The sequence below is a fragment of the Phaenicophaeus curvirostris genome, chromosome 3 (assembly GCF_032191515.1).
Source record: "Phaenicophaeus curvirostris isolate KB17595 chromosome 3, BPBGC_Pcur_1.0, whole genome shotgun sequence".
Taxonomy (NCBI): Eukaryota; Metazoa; Chordata; class Aves; order Cuculiformes; family Cuculidae; genus Phaenicophaeus; species Phaenicophaeus curvirostris.
This window is the reverse complement of record NC_091394.1, coordinates 21,040,390-21,063,498: the sequence shown is the minus strand read 5'-3', so window position 1 is coordinate 21,063,498 and position 23,109 is coordinate 21,040,390. Positions and strand designations below refer to the sequence as shown.

The 23,109-nt window shown below is 35.7% G+C and overlaps 1 protein-coding gene across 1 annotated transcript in view; it reads left to right on the top strand.

Annotated features, from left to right (window-relative positions):
* Positions 1-20,052, top strand: part of DNAH5 (dynein axonemal heavy chain 5) — a 121,879-nt gene extending 101,827 nt beyond the window's left edge. Inside the window, exons 66-79 of the mRNA XM_069853488.1 lie at positions 1,867-2,110; positions 3,208-3,322; positions 3,788-3,978; positions 4,521-4,642; positions 5,497-5,646; positions 7,183-7,428; positions 8,945-9,164; positions 9,808-10,013; positions 10,239-10,442; positions 10,940-11,155; positions 13,459-13,671; positions 14,992-15,144; positions 17,906-18,137; positions 19,532-20,052. Coding sequence (XP_069709589.1) covers positions 1,867-2,110; positions 3,208-3,322; positions 3,788-3,978; positions 4,521-4,642; positions 5,497-5,646; positions 7,183-7,428; positions 8,945-9,164; positions 9,808-10,013; positions 10,239-10,442; positions 10,940-11,155; positions 13,459-13,671; positions 14,992-15,144; positions 17,906-18,137; positions 19,532-19,683 — 2,664 coding nt within the window. The 3' untranslated portion in view covers positions 19,684-20,052. The remainder of the gene's footprint in view (positions 1-1,866; positions 2,111-3,207; positions 3,323-3,787; positions 3,979-4,520; positions 4,643-5,496; positions 5,647-7,182; positions 7,429-8,944; positions 9,165-9,807; positions 10,014-10,238; positions 10,443-10,939; positions 11,156-13,458; positions 13,672-14,991; positions 15,145-17,905; positions 18,138-19,531) is intronic.
* The last annotated feature ends 3,057 nt before the right edge of the window (positions 20,053-23,109 follow it).

Sequence of the window (23,109 nt, the reverse complement as noted above, 5' to 3'; positions counted from 1 at the left end):
GTCATTCTGTTTCCAACTTCTTTCTCAGTCTCTTCTTGTGAAGAAAATCAGCTTTCTGGGTTTTAAATGCTTTGCACTCTAAAATACGTTTAATCTTTTAAATCAAACTCGGGAAAACATGAAATTTAATTTGACTCTGAATTATTTATCAGCATGATAATTACTATATTTAATTGAATGCTAACATTCTTTTAATTCTTTATTTTTAAAAACTATTTCTGCTTCATCAAGCTTGCCTAATGCTTGTCGTGCTTTGTAACTGCTACCTGCTTTTCTTTAGTTCCATGAGGCATCAGTTGATTAAAATGGGATTAACTGTACTTTCATCAGTTTTTGTTAGAATCTTTTGAACCTGTAAGCACATCATCTAAGTTATGTGACATTTACATTATTCTATGACAACAATCCCAATAAATCTTTTTTACCTAATAATGATGATGTTTCAGTATATCTTTTGTTCAGTGATAGGAAAAGAACCTAAATCAAATAATGAGATGAAGGTAAGTTTTTAAAAACATTTTCTTTCTAAGATGAAAGGACTTTCTGCTTGAAATACTTGGGAATATTGGCAGAATGCAGGAGTGAGAAAACCACAAGTTTTGAATGTGGGAAAACAAAACAAAAAAAAACCCCAAGCAGTTTAAAAAGTTGTAACAGTATTGCAAAGCTGTATGAATGATGGCTACTCCAGTGAGGGAGGTCTCAGGTTCATGATGCCTCTAGTGATATATCAAAGATTATATATTTCTTCGTATTGTCTGTGCTTCTTTGCAATACTAGCAACTTGCCTGCAGTGCTGAGGTGGACTTGGCAAAGGTGAAATGAACACACCACTTCAAACTTTGGAGATACATTGTCAAAACTATGCACCAGACTTTTGCAAACAGTGAAGAAGTACTTCTGTAGATGTAACTAATATGTCTATCATCTGGCTCGTTTGTTGTTGATTCATATTATCCTTACTTTATGAAAGTCTCTTAACCCATCCTCTGCCTTTTCCTTTCTTTTTACTTCACTCTATTGAAAAATTTTGCATTGTTTCAATGGAGTGTTTTTATCTCTGAGGGATTAATTTGTAATACATTTTTAAAGTTTAATTTTGAGAGTTGTATAAGAATGAACCAAAAGGCCTTTTATCACCAAGGAACTTATTTTGCTAGATATTTCGAACATTTTTTTTAAAGGTAGAAGTGTTAATCTACAGATGTCCGTCTTCTATATGTGACCATCGGAAAAAAAAAATAGGTATATAGATCACCCAGCATGTATTACTGAAAGGAATCAACTTGTAGAGAAGAAATTTAATTTGAGTTCTAAATGCTTTCTTTTCTTAATCAATTGTACAGTATAGTGAGAGACTAAAGTTATCCCTTTTTGATGGAGGAATACTTTTAGTTGCACTTTTTGAAATTTTTATGCTTGATTCCTTGTCTAAGGATGCTCATTATTACTGAGATTTTATTTTCAATATGATGAATGGAAAACAGGGTATAAATGAGGATGGGCATCGGATGGAGTGAAATAAAATCCTATGCCTAGAAAGTTGTTTACACTTATCTTTGAAACAAAGAGAAGAAAAACAACTACTATTCTGAACTTCTAATGCTATTAGGGTGTGATATTAGCATGCTTCATAGTATTTGTTGAAATGATGCATTAAAGCATAGTTATGTAACTAATTCGGAAAGCTGGCAATAGAACTGCTGCCAGACATAGTACTGGAATTCTTTCCCCAAATTAATGCACTTAAGCTTGAGTTACACTGTTTTAGTAGGATCAGTAATTTTAAAACTAGATACCCGGTTGTATTTTATTTTTATTTATATTACTCATCTGTTTTCCAAATATTACTATGTATCCCAACAGGAATTGGAGAAAGAAAGAACAGATCTTGTTGAAGATGTGACTATGAACAAAAGAAGAATTAAAGACCTAGAAGATAATCTTTTGTTCCGACTTACAAGCACTAAGAGTTCTCTGGCAGAAGATGAGAGTCTAATCATTGTTTTGAGTAATACTAAGAAGACTGCTGAGGAAATAACACAGAAACTGCAAACTTCTGCTGAAACTGAAGTACAGATCAACTCAGCCCGTGAAGAGTACAGACCTGGTGAGTGAAGGAAGTGATGAAAGACACATGACTGGAGTGTATGGTTAGAATAGCAGTACTCAGAATAAGAGAAATGGTAGGGTGGGACCAGGGAGACCATAGTGGCTGGGACTTTGTTCTGTTTTTTCTGTAAGTAAAATGTATCTAAGAGATGTCATGTTGAGTTATGGTGGAGAAAATAGTCATTATTATGCTTCATGTGGAATTTATAAAACAGAATGATCTGATCTCTCCCTAAACTTCTCATTTCTCTGTATACAAGTGCCTACTGGGTAAGAAACTTGGGAGAACTTAATACTCTTTCTTAGCTGTTGAAGTGTTGACGCTTTTTATAGACTGTCAGTGAGACAAATCATTAGAGTACTTAGGTAACTGTATGTTTGAATTCAACATTTTGACATTCTTTTAGGGGGCGAGTAAATGCTTTTTGTATCTGTTTGGATGAATTCTTTGTTTATCCTGTGATAGATCCTTAAATTATTATAGTCAGCACATTTAATCAGTCTTTTGGCTTTTATCTGACAAGTGAGAATGTGTGAAAAGAGTGAAAAAAATACTGGAATTAAGTACTATACCTTAATTTTTGGAAATATCAAAAATTGTACAGTTAGTGTATCAGAAATCATTGCAGATTTTCTAAAATTTTTGTATTTAAAACTAAATGACTGTTGAAAGTAAGTTAAATCAGTGCTGGGTAAATTAAATGAACATATTTCGTTTGACTTTTATATGACTCCTGTAATAGTCTGTAAAGAGAAATTTGTTTGAATACTCAACAGTACTTCAAACCATCTTACCTTTTCTGTGTTCTACTGATGGTATGAATATGGAAATCTACCATCCAGATGGTCTGCACATATGCTCACGTTTGCAAACTGGGCATTATATAGTATGCATTAATTGCACAAATGATTTTTTTTTTGCTGATGTATAGATGAAGATTAAATTAACATTTTAAATTTTTTTTTGGCCAGTAAAGAGTGGAATGAGTTAAGGACCTTCAATTGATATTAGTGTTAAACTCGATGTGCTTGTAGAGAGTTAAAGTTTTGTGCTCTGCATTTCTACTTTGAACAGTCTTCTTTCCTATCTTTCAGTTGCAACTCGAGGTAGCATCTTATACTTCCTTATTACTGAGATGAGCACAGTTAATGTGATGTATCAGACTTCACTTCGGCAGTTTTTGGGGCTTTTTGACCACTCCCTAGCCAGGTAACTTAGCTACCAATAAGTATCATTTTTATTTACCCAGTCCTGGACGTGATTGTAGTACTGTAAAGGTTTGTTGTAAACTAGTGTCAGAGAGGAGTGTTGCTTGTTGCAGTCTTGACAGGAATTGTCATTTTAAATACCCATAAGCCTTGATCTGGTAGTTATCAAGGCAAAGAACCCTCAAGTGTACTTACTGTCCTTAAGAATTAGGCATTAGGTAGTTCAAAAGCATATTAATGAATTGATTTTCAGCTACGCAGAAAGGCTTAGTTAGAAAGGAATTATTTTTGTTGCTCCTTCAAGCTGAAAGTTGTTGCTAGCTTGCTGTCTGGTATTCTGTGTTTGTGAGCTATTATTTTTTCATGTTTTGAAAGTTTTGAACTGTAGCTTTTTCTCCTTTATGTATTATTCCTTTGAATAAAGCCATGCAAATCAACATTCAACTGTAGAGCTTTCTTCCAACAGGTCTACCAAAAGCCCAATAACTAGCAAGAGGATTACTAATATTATTGAACATATGACATATGAAGTATTCAAATATGCTTCCCGAGGACTCTATGAGGAACACAAATTTCTTTTCACATTATTACTTACATTGAAGATCGATATACAGAGGAACAGAGTGAAGCATGAAGAATTTCTGACACTTATCAAAGGTTGGAACTATGGAAGAATTTTAAGTATGACACCTGTATTGTAGAAAATTTGTGAGCTGTAGTTGTATCTTCCGCTCAACCTGCTGCTTCCTTTTGCATGGGAAAAGCCAGTCAATTTAAATAATGTCATTCTGTTCTGGTGACAGACAACATTGCATGGTAATTCTAATACATAGGAGCATACTGTTTGGATTGCATATTAAATATTCTTCAGCAAGCACTTAAAATAATTTTTTTTCTTTTGATTTTCAGTAATTTCAATATAGCTTGTAATGGGAAACTGTTATAGATAAAAAAAATGGTTTAAAGTAAGATGAAAAATGAGATTTGAAAATAAGTTTTGCATGTTGCCTAACTCAAATTTCTTCATGATCTTCCCTTAGTTAAGTACTCTTTTTCCAGACTGAGGAGACTTGGTCATGTGAAATACTCTTGCAGTATCTAGTTTACATTTTCGATATTGGTCGTTTCTTTTCCTTTTTTTTTTAGGTGTTTCCCAAAGTTCTAATTATAGCTAATTCGTGATACTTAATTTCTTACAGGTGGTGCTTCCCTAGACCTTAAAGCTTGTCCTCCTAAGCCTGCTAAATGGATTCTGGATATGACTTGGCTGAACTTGGTGGAGCTCAGTAAGCTTAAACAATTTTCAGATATTCTTGATCAAGTAAGTAAGAGTTTTTTAAAATGAATCTGTTGTTTGACAGTGATTGTCTGGTTAGTGATCAATGCATATGGTTTGTTTTATAGAACAGAATGAAACTGACAGCAGATAGCCATAGTTATGGCCTCAACTGCTTAGATACATGTATTGATAAAGAAACTTAAAACCCCCTGGTAAAATAAGAAGAAGGTAGAATGTTGCATACCGTATGTAATTATAATAATTTCAGATTGGGGTACAAGTTGCTGTTACTTGAGTCACATAATGCAACTTGAGCCTTCTTCCCATTGTTAAGTTTTCTTGCATTCCTGTTCTGCTTTCTTACGCTATCTTTTATGATCCTTGTTCCAATATTTCTCTGATTACATGGAATAAGACTTAGATAAAGGGTGTTCAGTAAATTATACACTTATATGAACAGTCTCAATAGACATGAAGTATGTGGTAGCTAATGGAGTAAGTAAATACCATTTGTTATATGTGAGGAGTACCTTCTGTGCAGTTATGTGGGGAGCAAATATGTGCCTAGTGTTCTCAAAACTCTATCTGGGCCTAGATTTCTGTGTTCTAACCTTGCTATGCCATGATATCATTAATGGAAAATATTGAGTAGTAGCTCATTTTTCCAGAATATGAATACTTAAGGCAATTGTGTTCTACAGTTTTGTGCTTAAAAGCTGAAAGCTTATCCTCTCTTTTTTTTTAATAGCACTAAATCTGTGCACTACCACTGCTAAACAAATACCTATGTGTGGATTACATGTCTCCAACCCTCATTAAAAATTTGTGACCTAGTGTCAGTTGAAATGTGACTTGTCTGTGCAGTACGTTTTTTTCATTTGATGGTATAACTGCAGGTTTCCAGAGCAGAGAAACAGTGGAAAATCTGGTTTGATAGTGAGAATCCTGAAGAAGAAATACTTCCTAGCGGCTACGGTCAATCCCTGGACTGCTTCAGACATCTTCTTCTTATCAGATCTTGGTGTCCTGACAGGACTATAGCTCAGGTATGTTTACACAGCCAACGAAGTCTACTTCAGTGTCATTAGAGTAATACTTACAGGATTACAGTTTAGTACTATTTATTTAATGCTAAACACCTTTTTGTAATGGACCTTTACAGTGTATTTTCTGAAATTCTTTTCAGATAATTTATGGATTTGTTGCAATGCAGTGTTAACAAAATTATTCCAATATATTGAATGAGTACTATTCAAGGGTTTTAATATGGAGATGGGATTTTGTCTGGAAATATATGTTTATCCAGAGCAACGAAGGTGGTGAAGGGGCTGGAGAACAGGCCTTATGAGGAATGGCTGAGAGAGCTGGGGTTGTTTAGCCTGGAGAAGAGGAGGCTGAGGGGAGACCTCATTGCTCTCTACAACTACCTGAAAGGAGGTTGTGGAGAGGAGGGGCCTCCCAAGTGACAGGGGACAGGATGAAAGCGAATGGCCTCAAGCTCCGCCAGGGGAGAGTTTAGGCTAGACATTAGGAAAAAATATTTCAAGGAAAGCATCATTGGGCACTGGAACAGGCTGCCCAGGGCGATGGTTGAGTCACCTTCCCTGGAGGTGTTTAAGGCACGGGTGGACGAGGTGCTGAGGGGCATGGTTTAGTGTTTGATAGGAATGGTTGGACTCAATGATCCGGTGAGTCTCTTCCAACCTGGTTGTTCTATGATTCTATGAATGTCTGAGATGTGTGCTGTGTCTGAAATGAATCATGCAGAATTAGTTTCTCAGTTGTGTTAATGGAGGCAAGATACACTTTCATCCCACGGTGGTTTTATGAAAACTGATAGTTTATCAAATTCTAAGTGCTGAATTTATTTTATCTCTGAGAGCTAACCCAGAGGGTTTAAGGGGAGAATATTGGTCTAAGACAAAAGCAATGTCATGGGAAAGAATATAAGAAAGATAGTATCAGACTGCTTGGAAGAGCTTTTTCATTTCTTAGCAAAAAGGAACAATAATATAATGATTATTGAAATAAATAAGGAATAGCAGAGATGGTCTTCACCTTTTTCTCTGGACCTTCTACTTAGTGACAGTCATTTTTGTGATTACCACTATTCATTGTTGGTTTAAGCATGAAGGTAGGGAAGACCCAACACCTTTGAAGCATATCTTCCATTCTTTCCTCTCCTTTTCTCCAGCATTTGGAAAGGAAAACTAGATTTTAAGATTAGGAGTTATGCTGTCAAATGAAGATAGTATCTTTAAATCATTAAAACCATTATAAAGTTTAATAAGGTCATTATTTTTATTTTAGTGTAACGCATTATATATAACAATACATTCAGATATATGTAATAGAGTAATTATTTTTTAAGTTTTAAGTGGTCTTACAAGGCTGTAAAAAATAACATCTTCAAAGATGGAATGATATGTTAACATGTAAGAAAAAATTGTTGCCTATTTGTATTTCTAATATAATTTTATAGCAGCCTTTGCTGTTCAGTTTACTTATTGGTTTTATTTACACTGGGAAGAAAATAGTATGAAATGATTGCATCACAGGTTAAATTTACCTTTTTAATATAGGCAAGAAAATACATCATTGACACTATGGGGGAGAAATATGCAGAGGGAGTAATCTTGAACTTGGAGGAGACTTGGGAAGAGTCAGATCCACGCACCCCTCTCATATGCTTTCTCTCCATGGGCTCTGATCCTACGGACTCAATTATTGCTCTGGGAAAAAGACTGAAGACAGAGACACGCTATGTTTCCATGGGCCAGGGGCAAGAAAGCCATGCTCGTAAACTTCTACAGCAGACAATGGCTCACGTAAGAGACAAAAATCTGAATGTTTTTTGTATCTATATTAAACACTTAGAAATGAAAATCCTGTCTTGAAATAAAGTTATTTAGTGGGTAGTTAATGCTGATGCAAGAACTTTTATTTACTTGTATCAATAAGTGTCCTAAGCAATAGAACTATCTTTCCACAGTCATTTAATTGGCCACAACAAGCTTTCTGATACTGTGTAGTCATCAGTGGTTTTCATATGAAATGGAATTTTTGTTGTAGGTTGTTGGCTGATGAACATAGCTGACTTGATTGTTTGGATTCCCTGAATATTACATATTCTTCAGCAAGCATTTCACAACACTTTTTCATTTTTGTATTTTTAGAAATACAAACATGTTTTGTTAAGTGAAGAAGATTTACTCCAAGTGTACTTATGTTAGTTATATAACTTTAAGAAAACTAAGGCTTTATAGAAAATATTTTCTATTGCTGTAGTCTGGATTTTTAATTGGGATGGACAATCTGATAGCACAAGCATTTTATAAGTGAAACGTGAAGGATTTAAAGAATTAAATTTTCTGTATGAGAAAAGTTGAGATGTTTCAATTCAGCGTACTTTGCCCATCAGTTGGTAGTACTGCTGTGCCTGCTGATGTGAACAGATTAAACTTTTTGCACTCCTGTGTTATGAGCTTCTTCCCTGTCTGTCTAACCAGTTTTCTTCTGATTTTTGCCTCAGATTCTCAATTGACAACTTCACATTAAGAGCTAGTTAGGAGTTCACGTGAGAAGAATTTAATTCAAAAGACAGAGTTGGAGAGCTCCTTTTTTTTAGTTAAAAGAAATGCAGTTACTTTTCCTCACTGTCTCATATACTGTCTTAATGAAGAGGTATGTGGGATGTTGCTAGGAAGTATGGTAATTCATATGATAAAATTTGATATCTATTGATGGGTAGTAAAAGATAAATTAAGTATATATATTTGCTTGTTTTCCAAGTCTGTGACCCTTATGAGGAACACTGTTTAGCAGCTTGCCCTTTGAACCTACTTCTGAACTCCCTTATATAAGTCAAGATTTATCAGTGCTTATCTGGACATGAATATAGTGCTGATATGTTTTAAATGTACTGAAATGGAAAAAGCAGGGACACCTTGACCAGATCATATTGGAGAAGTATGGACCATTTGTGAAAACCATACCAGCCAATAAAGCCTCCAGAAGAAACAGCCCACAGCTTAGCTCACATGAGCTTTTTTTTTTTTGGAGAAAAATATATTTCGTTAATTGCATATGTACCATTAATATGGATACTGGTCTCCATACATGAAATATATGTGAAATCAAATGGTTAGGACTTGGTTTTGATTTGGTGAGCCAGTGGTGCAAAATTAGCTGTGGAGGATTTCTTCCTTTAACAGTTCTGATAAGCACTTAAACATGCTGTGTTTTGGTATAGTGTAGTTGGCTTTGTTTCTAACCTATGTAATAAAAAGTAATTACAGTTTGTAAACAACGTTGATAACTTTTTATTCTGTTGTTTTTAACTAGGGAGGTTGGGCACTTCTGCAAAACTGTCACCTTGGACTTGACTTTTTGGATGAATTGATGGACACTGTAATAGAGGCAGAAACTGTCCATGAAAGCTTTCGACTATGGATGACAACTGAAATTCACAAACAGTTCCCCATCAACCTTCTTCAAATGTCAATTAAGTTTACTAATGAACCACCACAAGGGCTGAGAGCTGGACTAAAGAGAACATATAGCAGTGAGTGCTAGTGTGGTAAATTATTTGGAAATAAATTTTGCTCATTTTTGGACACTCTGGTTTTATCATGTGGTCACATTGTAGCCACTGATAGTAGGTATAAGCTAGTATGAGTAACTGATCACAAGGATGCCAGGACTCATCTTGATCTTTGGTTTGAGCTAGAAGCTGTGAAAATTAAAAGGCAGAGGAGGTCTGCTGAAGTTCTTTTGCCAGAACTGGACAGCAAAATAAGAAATGCTTTTTCTTTTCTCAGATGTTTTCTTCTAATATCTGAATTCAAAGTGTTCAAATTTTTAGTCTTCTTGTGTCTTTTGGCAGACAAGTGACATGTTAACTTTTTTTGGACATTAAGTACTCTTTACCTTACATAAAATAAAGATCAAAGAGTCTGTGCAGAAGCAACTTGATATGAATTAAACTATTATTATATTGCTGTTGTTTTTTTTTCCTGCATATTACTCTTTTAATTTGAGAAACTTAATAGTCTCCAGCATAGAACACTTTGTAGGACAATAATATACTCTTTGGAGAAGCAGATAGCCAACTGAATATCTGTAGGAGTGATGTTTTAACACTGGTTTAAACAGTTTTGAAAAATACTGTTACTGTGTTTCTTATAAAGCCCACTTACAATCAACAGGTATCAGCCAGGATTTACTGGATTTCAGTGACATGGTGCAGTGGAAACCAATGTTGTATGCTGTAGCCTTTCTACACTCCACTGTTCAAGAAAGGCGCAAGTTTGGATCCCTGGGTTGGAATATACCCTATGAGTTTAATCAAGCTGATTTCAATGCTACTGTGCAGTTCATTCAAAACCATTTGGATGGCATAAATGCCAAGAAGGTAATTAATGTTTTTGTGGGGAAGGTGAATTAGTTGTCAACAGGTTCTGTTTTGAGAAATACTTGGAGTATTTCTGGGAATGCAGGGTTATAGGAAAAAAGAAAATAACTTTCTTCCAAAAGGGACAGAGATGAAGGACTTGGTATATCAGCTTTTCTTACTAAGTGAGATGTAAATAGATGAGAAGGGGATCGGCTAAATTCAGGGTTTTCTGCTTGGTTTTAGGGGATCTCCTGGAGTACTGTTTGTTACATGATAGGTGAGATCCAGTATGGTGGCCGTGTGACAGATGACTATGACAAAAGACTTATGAACACCTTTGTAAAGGTTTGGTTCAGTGAAAATGCATTCAGTCAGGAGTTCAGCTTCTACAAAGGATACAGCATACCAAAATGTTCTGTAGTGGATCAGTACCTTCAGTACATACAGGTTGGTAAATGAAAGCTTTTCAGCACAAAACAACCTAGTTCACTTGTTTCTCAGAAGTTCCTGAGCCCCTTTATTTTGTCTTTTCTTCTGAGTACCCTAATTGTCATCAATATTATCATTGTCATGACATGAGTCTTTTCTTTTTCATGTGACTTGCTTGAAGGGACGTATCTCAATGGAGTCCAGGCATTGGGTACAACCTCACAGAAAAAAAAAAAAAGTGTAGATATATGGAAGTACATCTAGTAAAATAGTTTAAAGAGGTTAAAACTGAATTTGTTGTTAACCTTGATGTGGTTTGGGCTCTGGCATAAAAAATCGATCACAGCAAGTTATTTGCCTTAGGACAGTTAGAAAAGATCTAGCCTCTTACTTTACAGTGTGAAAGATGGGATTTTGTTTGTGTGTTTATTTGTTGTGTGGTGTTTGTTTTGTTTTGTAATAATTAATTTATAAGCCCATCTCCAGTTGTGCTCTTTTTGCATTTTACTGTGTAGAGTCTTCCTGCTTATGACACACCAGAGGTGTTTGGTTTGCACCCCAATGCGGATATCACTTACCAAAGTAAACTTTCCAAAGACGTGTTGGACCTCATCCTCAGTATTCAACCCAAAGATAGCTCTGGTGGAGGTGATGAAACCCGAGAGGCCGTTGTAGCCAGACTGGCTGATGATATGCTGGAAAAGCTGCCAGCTGATTATGTACCATTTGAAGTGAGTTAATGAAATTCTGTCAAAAACATTTGCTTCATCTTGCTTTCTATGGTTAAAAAAACAAAAGTAATGATATTCATTTTTCTAAAAGTGTGTTTGAATTCATTAATACAGGCAATACTTCAAAATGTATTTTAAAGGAGCCTGACCAGACTCTTAACATTTATAATGAAGTCACCAAATGTGCACTGAAGTGTTTTTGGAAGAACTTTTTCAAAATATTAAAGCACTTAATGCTTAGGTTGCCATTTGCACTACGGGGGTTGTAGGATAATCAGCTTTTAACTAAGGTTGTTGACTCTGTAGAGAGCTGAGGCCACATTGCAAGCGTATCTGTGCTTCTAAAAACATTACAGCTTTAATATATGTGTTGCTTTCAGATTCAGCTTACGTCCTGAAGATATTTTTAGCTTCCTTTCTTCTTCAGTGAAGTGAATGCTGAAAAGCTTGTCAAGTGATTTCTTTGATTGATTGAAGCCTAGTGTTAGTATCTCAGGACCCATATTAACACATAATACCCTATGTAATTATAATTTTAGTGGACACCTGCTGCCTTGTGACCATTTCTTTTCTGAAATAGCAACTTTCCTTCTGTTTATGTGGAAGATGGTATGACTCTCAAGGTGACAGGTTTTTCTTACACTTAGAAGACATTTATTGATGACTGGATACATGGACACTCCAATCAACAGTATTCTGTATCCTCCTCCTGAAGACTACAGTTTGAGCGTTTGGACAATTTGTGTTATCTCTGGGTCTTTCCATAGTTCTTAGCTGTCCTTTAGGGCCTCAGAATTTTAGGATGCTGACACTACAGGTCTTCGCAGGAGAGGCTGGTTATGAACTTCAAATAAATGAGAGGAAAATGCTTGTAAAATAGTTAAATTTCCTATATTCCCTATATCAGCAGATGCTGAACTTTTGTGTTTCATTATATATGTGAAAGCTTAAAAGCAAGTTAAGATTAGTTATGTCACTAATAAAGCATTTACCACACTTCTGTTATGAGATGAATGTCAATCACCCCAGTGTGTCATCAGAAAGAAGTTCACACCTATGTTTGTATTTTAACAGATTCCCAAAGAAGCCACCTGCTCATCTAGGCAGTAAGGTGTTTTATGAGTTAGATAATTTGCCTGCCATATCCTTCATGGAGAGTGAAATCTCTTACCTTTAGTCATCTGTCATTTTACTTACTCTTTAATGGAAGTTAGCATGAGGACCTGATACAAGGCAATGCGGTGTATGAATTTCTCCTGTCAGGATGTTAAGCTATGAGAAGGAGAAGAGGCTACGCCATTTTATATTATGTAATCTTCCTTCCCTCAAAGAGCATAATTATTTTATCTGAACAGATGAGTTAACATATCCTAGTTTGGAATTTTGATTATCTAGCAGTCTTCCAAAATTATTCACTTGATGAAGTTTCTGACCCGTGGTCTTTCTAAAAGCCTGAGCTTTATGGCTTTCCAAATGTCTGAACCAGGTGTGTGCAAAGAATTGCAATTTGTTGAGTTTCTCAGAAGAGAACTGCTTTAGTGATGGGCTAACTTGCTGGTCCAACTCTTTTCAAATTCTGCTTGACATCTCCAGGAATATGTATATGGCTTAATAAAACATATGTAGTGTCATTGGATAGGTACGGTTATTTCTGTTAAGTTTATGAAAGCTCTTTTGGGGCAGATCAGCTCTGATCAGAAATGAAAAATTGAAATTTAGTTTGTATTAATAAAAGTGAATGTGGAACAGTAAACTATTTCACATGATGAAAAATATTTAAATTCCCTTTTGTGCAGCAAAATACTGATAAACTTAGAAAGGTTATGCATATTATCAAGAACAGGGCTAGTACTCTGTATAGGATTCAATACCTGGTGTATATAATTTTTTCACCTATCTCACCTATCAGTAAGTTTTATTAGAATACAAGACTATCTGTCTGATAAATAGCACTGTTATGCTGAGGCAAAGTGGTTTGTCCAAAGTGAACCTTGGGAACTCTGTTGGAATTAAAGCTGAAATCCTTGACATGGGCTATGTATCAATGACATCAGCTCATAGAATGAGATGCAGGCTAAATCATGAGTTAGACTAAAATCGTAGGCAGTGTCAATATCATAGATTTCTCTTGTAACAAATCCTGTATTTCTGTCCTTCAGATATTTCAAGGAAGATGCCAATCTTACTATTTAACTTCATAAATAAAAGTATTATGTCTTAAAAACTGCATTGGGACCTAACCTTGTTGAAAAGCCACTTTGTTTTTTACCTCTGTCAAAGGATCTTTGGTCTTCTACCTACAGGTGAAAGAGAAACTAAAGACCATGGGAGCTTTTGAGCCTATGAACATATTTTTGCGGCAGGAGATTGAACAAATGCAGAGAGTTATCTCCTTAGTGAGAAGCACTTTGACTGATCTGAAACTTGCCATCGATGGGACAATTGTTATGAGTGAAAATCTGAGGGATGCTTTAGACTGCATGTATGATGGAAAGGTTCCTGTTAGCTGGAAAAAAGTAAGTTTACATCACTGGTTTTGAAAGGAAATAAATAATTCTGTGGAGGTACATTAAGCTGCTAGAGATACAGCAAATACTTTTTTCAAAGAGTGTTAACCAGTTCTGTGCAACTGTTGGCATAATAAACACAGTCAAAACAAGCCCTCTTCCGTTTATGAAAATCGAAGTGAATGTGGGACATGCCTTTATTTCCTACTCTAACAGCCTATTGTATACTGGAAGGATTAAAAGCTAGAAAGAAGAGAATAATTTTAAATATGATGATGGATTTTAAAAAAGATCACCCACGTTAGTGGACGACACTGTTGCTGTTCTTTGAGATTAAGACTTGTAGTCATAGGATTACAGAATAGTAAAGGATGGAAGGGACCTCTGGACATAGTCTAGTTTAACCCTGCTTCTGAAAGCAGGGTCAGTTAAAACAGGTTTCCTAGGACTCTCCAGAGTCAAGAGCCTCTCTGGGCAACCTGTTTCAGTGTTTGATCACCCTGTAGAGAACAACCAACCAACCACTGAGCAGCCAACCAAAAAGCCTATTAGGCTTAAATGGAATTTCTCACATTTTATCTTGTGCCCATTGCCTGTTCTCTTATCACGGAGAAGTATCTGGCTCTATGTTCTTCCATTCTCTGTGCATGAGATATGAACATTGATAATATCTCCTCTGAGCCTTTTTTTCTCCAGGCTAAACAAACTCAGCTCTCTCGGCGTTTCGCTATAGAAATTGTTTTCAGGGGCAACTAGTGCTTGTAATGGCAACTGAAGGAAAGAAAAACTGGGAGGTTTTTTGGTACTTGCTTGTTTTGGTTTTAATGACAAAGTGTTTTAATGGTACAAAACCTAGACCAAAGCAGATACTTCACAGCACAAGTAAGGTACAACTATTCAAAGAGAAAAATCATCATAAATATTCATATATTCTTTTCAGAAGAACAATTTTGGCAGAAACACTTTTATTGCGATGCATTGACCTTAGCTTTAGAAAGACAGGTATCCAATTTCTTCCCAGTTTACATAGCTACCTAATTTTGCAAAACCATCAAAACCAGACAATTACCACAGGAAGAATTAAGCGTGATTAAATTTAATTGTAGGCATGAATTTGAACAGAGCAAGAATTTGCTTCACGTTTTAGTGGGATGCAACATTTGTCTATCAGATTAGAAGTTAAAATCTGAAAAATGAGCTTTAAGTATGCTTTGCTGATATTATGTTGTTTACTACCTTGTGAGGAATAAACCTTTTCTTGGCATGAATATGATGTTTTAAAACTGTGGAATAAAATAAAAAAATGAACACCTTGCTTACTATTTTTAGGCATCTTGGGCTTCCAGCACTCTTGGTTTCTGGTTTACTGAGCTTCTAGAAAGAAACCACCAGTTTTACAACTGGATTTTTGTAAGCCGACCAAATTGCTTCTGGATGACAGGTTTTTTTAATCCTCAAGGGTTTTTAACTGCAATGAGGCAGGTAAGTTGTGTTTAAGTTCTTATTCTGCTTATTCTTTGATATATTTTGTTAAAAAAAATGTATATAGCATGATGAAGGCTCAGTTATATACATGACTATCATGTCAGCAGGGAAGATACATGACTTCTCGACTATCTAACATTTTCTGAGTGAAGTGTTCTTCCTCTGCACATGTTTTTTTGTGTATCAGCCCCTAATGTCTTAAAATATATTTCCTACTTTGACCAAGACCCGTGTATGTGGGAGCTATCTTACAGCTTTATTAAGGTTGGATGGAGAAGTAATGTCTCGTATTACCATTGAGATATCACTGAGAAGAGGTGAAAAGCCTCTGGCATTATTTTACTTTTTTTGCTCCGTTTTGGTCTGTGTTCAGTACTTACCTGGCTGGACACTTGCCAGGACAGCTACTCAGAATTAGTCTTAAGGTACGCTACTGCAGTTCAGTAGCTGATTTAGTTGCCCTTCATGAAGGGGGAAAGAGATTCCTTTGTTAATGCATGCTAAATATGCAGTTTGATATATTTGTTAATGTATACATCTCTGTTAACCTGATGATTGCATTGGTTGCTCAGAATGCTATTTGGATTTGATAAGTGAACTACTTTTACTTTAAAAGGAGCCAAAAAGTACGTCTGTTGATTGGCATAAAGAGACATGCTGGAGACAATAATTGTCAAATCTGTAAAATCAGGAAAGAATACTCAGATGGGAATCACGTGGGACCTCAGAAAAAAGTGAACTTCTGGGGAGAGAATGGAGATTTGCAGAGAAGGAAAATCTCCCCTCTTGCTCTGAAGTCTGGGTAGTGTAATCTTCATCTACCAAACTGAAGTTCTAACTGGTGAACTACTTCTACTAAAATTGCAGACATATTGCCTTGGAATTATATAACAAGATATTCTTTTTGAGTAAACAGTCCTAAACTGGGATTTTCTTTTGGACCCAAGCTTGTGGAAAGGGTTTAATAGCAGGATCCGAAGCAGTTGGAATCTACAAGTTTTCTGGGTCCCTAAAAAGAGAATCCGGGTACCCAGCAACCTGTTGTCCCAAGTGTTGCAAATGAGTTTTTTAGGACAAAATCCGTATTTAGATAAAAGTGCAACTTCACAGAGTTCAATGACAATCACTTACTACATGAAGGAAACATACAGCGGGAAAATTGGGTTATATGTGTTTATATCTAAATGATATGTGCACACTCTATGTCACTTAACTCAGATTGCAAATTTTCTCCTTGCTTCTCCCCAATTCACTTATTTACATTCCATCTGGGCATCCAGTGTGAGGTTTGTGTAAAGTTTGAATTTGAGATTTTACAAAGCAGACTCTCTGACATCGTATTTTGTTAATAGAGGGGTACAGCAGCATGATCAGCTCCAGGGAGAGAGGCCAACATGAATGAAGAAATCCCTGGGCAATTATACCCTTACAGACTATTTACCCATATATTTTATTTAAAATGGTACTTATTTAAGCTAAACAACCAATCCCTACTAGAGAGGAGAATCACCTGGTGTGCAGTCCAGAAGACATCCAGGAAGGATTCAAATGTGACTGTCATCAGTAGAAGATCTCATTCCTTTGAGAAGCACCCTTGAGAGTTGTCCCAGCACAAAGGGAGATCATTCCATGCAGCCATGTGACCTAGCAGGGAGAGCTCAAAGTAAGCTCACTTAGACCGTCGTATTTATGGAATAAAAGTGAGTGGCTCATAGTAAAATTGCATACAATAGGAGAGGTATGCATGAGGCTCCTTATACCCACAACTTAATCAGTGTTCTCACTGTTGCTTTGTTCCTCATTGGTTTTCTGGAGGTGTTCTTGGCCCAGCTATAACACAGGCCTTGACTTTTTACCAAGCTGCTACTGGTTTGATTCAAAGCTAGAGGGATGGGAGTTGAGTGCATCCATCACACCAAGTGAAAAACAAAGTGGCTTTCTGGGCTTTGCTATATGGTGGAAGAAATAGAAATCAGAAGGATGAAGAGTCAGAGTGATCTTTGCTCTTTTAAAACAGCAAATTAACTGTAGGATGGGGCAAACATTAATTCCGATTACTACAAAAAAAGGTCTTGGAAGATATTTGTAAGTCCAGGATAAAAATTGGGTCTGGCACAACTTAAGTGACATGCGATAGTGGGGAGCTGGGCAAGATAAAGGGGTGTTGTCCAGTGCACTAACTCACTGAATAATTTAAGGTACGTGTTGAACTTTCAGCATGACTATCTTCAAGATTTCTCTGAATTTCTTGCAGTCTCTTTATGTAGCTTTAAGGCTGAGTGAGCTCTTACTCCTTATTAAGAATACAGTTAATGAAGAGTATAGGTACAGGAGAAAGAAGATAAGCCCAGAAAAAATGCAGCAAAGTATGCCTTTTGCTTTTGTCACTGGAACTATTTACTCAGCACATGTAGTTAATATATTCTCATCTCATAAAAGATGCAAAATTTTCATGTTCACAAGAGCCAGTTACCTTTGGAATTTGGTGGTTCTGTTAGTTGATATGGTCTTAAGATATTGGATATAGCAGAAAAATTGAAAATCAAATTTAGTGGATAAAGTACTTTCTTGTAGTACCATGTCATCACTAGCTTGGAGTGAAGTCAAACTCCTGTAAACATGGATATCATGAAAAGTTTTTTTCATATTGAAAATTATAAATTGTGACAATAAAATATGTTTTCGATTAATGCTTGGAAAAAAATGATCTGTGTGCCTGTGAAAATGTAACCTCCATACTTTTGTCTATTTTGGGCAGGAAATAACAAGGGCTAACAAAGGATGGGCTCTTGACAGTGTAGTGCTGTGTAATGAGGTCACTAAGTGGATGAAGGACGACATTACAAGCCCTCCTTTGGAAGGTGTGTATGTGTATGGGCTGTATTTGGAAGGAGCCGGTTGGGACAGGAGAAACATGAGGCTGACTGAATCTAAGCCCAAGGTGCTCTTCGAGATGATGCCAGTTATAAGGATATATGCAGAGAATAACAGTAAGTAACTGTATTATAAAGTATGCTATTTTGATAGAATTCAATGTAGCTTCTTATTCAACTGCATGGAAGTCTTTTGGGCTCTAGGCATTTCGTGAGGCTGTGGCTACTTGTATACATACTGGATCTCTTTCAGCAGAGGAGGCTTTCAGTCTTGCTTAATAATTGGTAATTGGTACTCCTAATATTTAGATAGCTCTCTACTTTCTGGCATATATCTCTATATAAAAGTTATTAAAGTATGTATACACAACATATATATATATATATGTAATGTCTATATTTTTAAGAATGCATTTGTTTTTGTTTTTCTGAGCAAGGATGTTTGTGATATAACAGAAGAAAGCAAGAGGTGCAATGAGGGTGTGGAAAATGTTTTGTCTTTGAGGCAGGAAAGGACTGTAAGAATAATGCCCTGTGACAGGAAAAGGGGCATTGGGCACTATCTGAAACACCAAGTTCCACCTGAATATAAAGAAAAACTTCTTTACTTTGAGGGTGACAGAGCACTACTGGAAGAGGTTGCCCAGAGAGGTTCTGGAATCTCATTCTCATGAGATATTCTAAACCCAACTGGACATGTTCCCCTGTAGCCTGTTGTAAGTGAACCTGCTTTAGCAGAGGGAGTGGACTTCGATGTTCTACAGAGGTCTCTTCCAACACTACCATTCTGTTATTCTATGAAAGGAAACTTATGGGGCTGACGGATAGTGCTGTTTTATGAAAATTTATGATTTACGTTAATGGGGGGTGTGTGTGTTGCATATAAAATAGTAAATATTGTTGAATAGGGGTGTAAAATTGGAAACTTCAGTTGAAAAGCATTCCACCTCCAAAAGTAAAGCTTGCTTACTTGCTATTTTGTGTAGTTGATCTTTTATAGGAGGCATGATCACTGTGAAAGCAGCCGAGATGCTGAATAATGTACACGAGTATTAAGCACAAGCAGACTGCACTTCAAATTCTGCAGTGAAGAAGTTGACAATTTATTCTCTGAAATACTTAAAGCATTTAAAAATAGGTTGTTTGGAATAGGGCATTTTTTATTTTGGCACATTAATATATTGATGAGAAATAATGTTCAATGGGCAGATTGAACTACTAATAATGCTAATCACTCTAGAGAGTCCATTTACATTTCTTGCTACATCCAGTTCTTAGGTGTTGATATTAAATCTTAAACCTACAGGAATTTCAAGCCATATGTGCCCTTCAGCTTGCAGTAACACAGTAGTGAACAGTGTGAGAATAAATAAGAGCTTTCTTTGATGGTGATAGAGAGCTGTGTGCTACTGAACCTAATTTTAATTTCACATTTGCCTTATGCCTCATCCCTTAGGACCCTTTTTTTCAACCTAGTTGCATTGGGTTTTATGTCTCTACTGTCTTTTCAGCTACAAAAGATCCACGTCTGTATTCATGTCCAATCTACAAAAAGGCTGTTCGAACAGATATGAATTACATTGCTGCTGTGGATCTTAAAACCCTTCAGCCTCCAGAGCACTGGGTACTGCGTGGGGTAGCACTTCTGTGTGATATCAAATAATGTGAAAGAAAATGTTTCTAAGAGTTCTTCACTGTTCTTAAATGTAAGCATCAGTATGTAGTTTACTATACAGTGAATAGCTTCTCAAAATCTATTTTCTAAGGCATAGACTCCATTATGGTATTTGTAGAAAATTGTTCTCAATAAATCTCTACAATAGGCTTACAAATGCAAACTCTTAGAGTGGTATTAGCTTTGGTAAATAGATTGAAGTACTACCTTTAATGCTATGACAAATCATGACAAATATTTCATATACCTAGCTCACTATTGTGTGCTTAATTTTATCCTGAATAAAGATTAATTGGCTTGAATGTTGTTACGTCTCTGTGGTAAATATGCTTGTATCAGGGCTTTCCTTCAAGTAGTTAAATGCACAGCTTTTATTTATTTTTTTATATATATGTTTGTGTGTGTGTGTAAGGTAAACTCAGTTGCTCATTCATTTTAGTTAATATTGCTCCATGTGATATTCTAAGATTTATCTCTTAGAGGATAGTTTCTGGTTTGCTTGCTGCCTAAATAAGGAAGGTGAGACTGGAAAAGTTGCTCCACTTGGAGAAAAATTTCACTGTGTTACATAGGAAAATAAACACTTGACAGCTGCCAGAATTCCTTACTATCTGGTTCATGACTTACAAATATGTAGTGAATAGGAAGAAGGTAGTTCCATAAGAAATCTTGGATATTTTTTCACGTGCTATTACACCAGATTTGAGTCAATCTTCATTGAGGTTACTATTTTTATGGCATCCATTTTAGCTTTGTTTCTGCTCTAATTTCACGATGTTTGGATTTTATATTTTAATTATTTTTGTTTCCCTTTTTTCTTTACATATGAGCTTCAGCTTTTTTGATGTCTCAGCTGCACAGGAGACTTTTCACATAGGAATCTGTCTTAAGGAAGACATCTTAGCAGCTTTATTTAGTTGAACACTATTGACTTCACACATTAAGCACACCTATTTAATTATCAAAAAGCACTATATTTTCCACGAGTCATTCACAATAACAAATGCTTCAGAAGAGGAAGGAGAAAGGACCAATACTTCTGGTGCCTTTGTCATACATAAATGCTGCAATGGAGAATCTGTTTTCAATCTTATGTCTAATAATACATGGAATTTGAAGGGTGCATTAATTAGTTTATTAAATAAACATGCTAAATGTATCCCTTGCCTAAAGTTAATGTTTAAAGAAATAGAAATTATTAGAATACAAAAGAATTTTCTGTGTTTTCGTGGATATTTCAGCATTCTTTTCTGCAGTCAAACCAGTTATGAAACTTAGGTGGAACATTGATTCTGTTTGAAACTCTAGCTGTAGAGGTCTTTCCATCTTGGAATTATTCTTTCTTTTTTCTTTTTTTCTCCTTTAAATAAGTCACTGTGAGAAAAATGAAACATATATGCTTCATATATACAAACTATGATGTCATACAATCTGGAACATCCTGCTGGTTAACTAGGGTCAGCTGTCCCCACCCTGTCCCCACTCAACTTCTCCCCCAAGCCTACTCCCTGGTGGGGTGGGGTGAGAGACAGAAAAGGCCACAAATCTGTGTAAGAACTGCTCAGCAGTAACTAAAGCATCTCTGTGTTATCAACACTAGAACATCCCTGTTTTCAGCACAAATCCAAAATATGGTGCCATGCTAGCTACTATGGAGAAAAATAACTCTATCCCAGCCAAAACATGCACATTGCCTCCCCGTTATTCCATAAAATTTATATCATGCACCAGTCCCACTCTATCCAAAGTGACCTCACTAATCACCACCCCTTGCCATCCCTTTCCAAGGAGTCTGTTCTTACTGCTCCCTAATATTTGGCTTGAAACAGGTGAAAAAATGAACGGTTTCTTGTTTGTCCTCATAGCAGAAGTGGGTAATAAAACGCTTCTATGGAAAGGAATATCAATAAAATAAGCAGCCCTAACATATTATAGAACTGGATGCACTTTCTCTGTATTTGGTTCTGCTTTTGATACTGAATGGGCTACTGAATAAAAATCATGCATAGACATCAGCTGTGCTGTTTTTAAGCATGCAGTGCTATAAATCTGAGGGTCTGAAAAAATATAGGATCACAGAATTTATTCCTTTCTTTTCTCTCTGGTATTTGGCATGATAAATGTGTCTGTTTTGGAGAATATTTATAAACAAATGTTATACAAGTTTATCTTAGCAATTAATGATAATATAACTTTCTGAATAAGGTGGAGATACTATGGCTTCATCAGAATCCTTTGAAATTCCTCATAAAATTTATAAATATTCTAAAATAAGCAACTTAATTTTTCAAATACATGCTACACTATGTAGGCTATGCTGTACAGAAAGGTCTTGTATTCTGAGCTTCTCTTCAGAAATACTTTTCCACCTAAGTTCTGTGCCTATATTTATACATTTTAGCACATAGGTCACTCACATTGAACATTTTGTTCTCACTGTTGTCATTTTATCCACTTTCACATATTATAAGGAAGAAGAAAAAAAGCCAAATTTTTATCATTGTACAGTGTGTTTCCAAATTAGCAGTACAGTTGTCATGGAAAAGGACTACAACTCAGATACATTTTAATTTTTAACCATAATGTTATAGGAGTAAAAGAATATCTGAAGACTTCTAGAATGTATACAAGGCTTAAAAAAACCCCATGTTGCAGAGATGGATTCATATGAGACAAGTTGCTTACGAGTTGTGTAAAACTGAATGTCTATTAAACAGAGTAAAAAAACCCACATAGTTCTTGACAAGTCTGTGGATCCTAAGATGTACCATTTACTGGAGCTTCTGGGATCTTTTAATTTGCAACATGCAACTTTCCCTCAAAATTTTCCAACTATTATAGTACCTTTTTCTATACCTTTTGTTCTTAGAATAAAGTTAAAGCATTCAGTGTAAGTGATAAGGTATTATGTCTGTCTGTATATTAATAAAAAGAAAGGAAGATGAAAATCTTAGATTTTAAAACTAAGCAGCTAATACATGTTGCCAATCTAAATTTCCCTGTGAAGTCTGCAAATAGAAATAGAAATGTCTTGATATTTACTTGCATATTCAGTCTTTTAGACAAATATCCCAAACAAAGATCCATTGTACCAGCACTAGAAAAGCTGACAAAAGAAAGTGTGGGAAGAACAACATGGGTAAAATACTTTTTAGTTAGAGCTACTATTTGAAATGAATGCTGCCCTTTAAGTTTTTAGTAAAGTTACTATTTCTGTTGCAGTCACTCCAGGAACTAAAATAGTTTTTGATGTCAGAAGGTATGAGATATCCTACTTTGACTAGAAAAACAACAGATGATTGCTGATGTAAAAACATGACTTTTTTTTCAAAGGTGCTATCTTAGAAAAAGAAAAATTACACACAAGAAAAGAAGAGTTACAAAACTAACCTTCAGTGAAAAGAGCTTAATGTG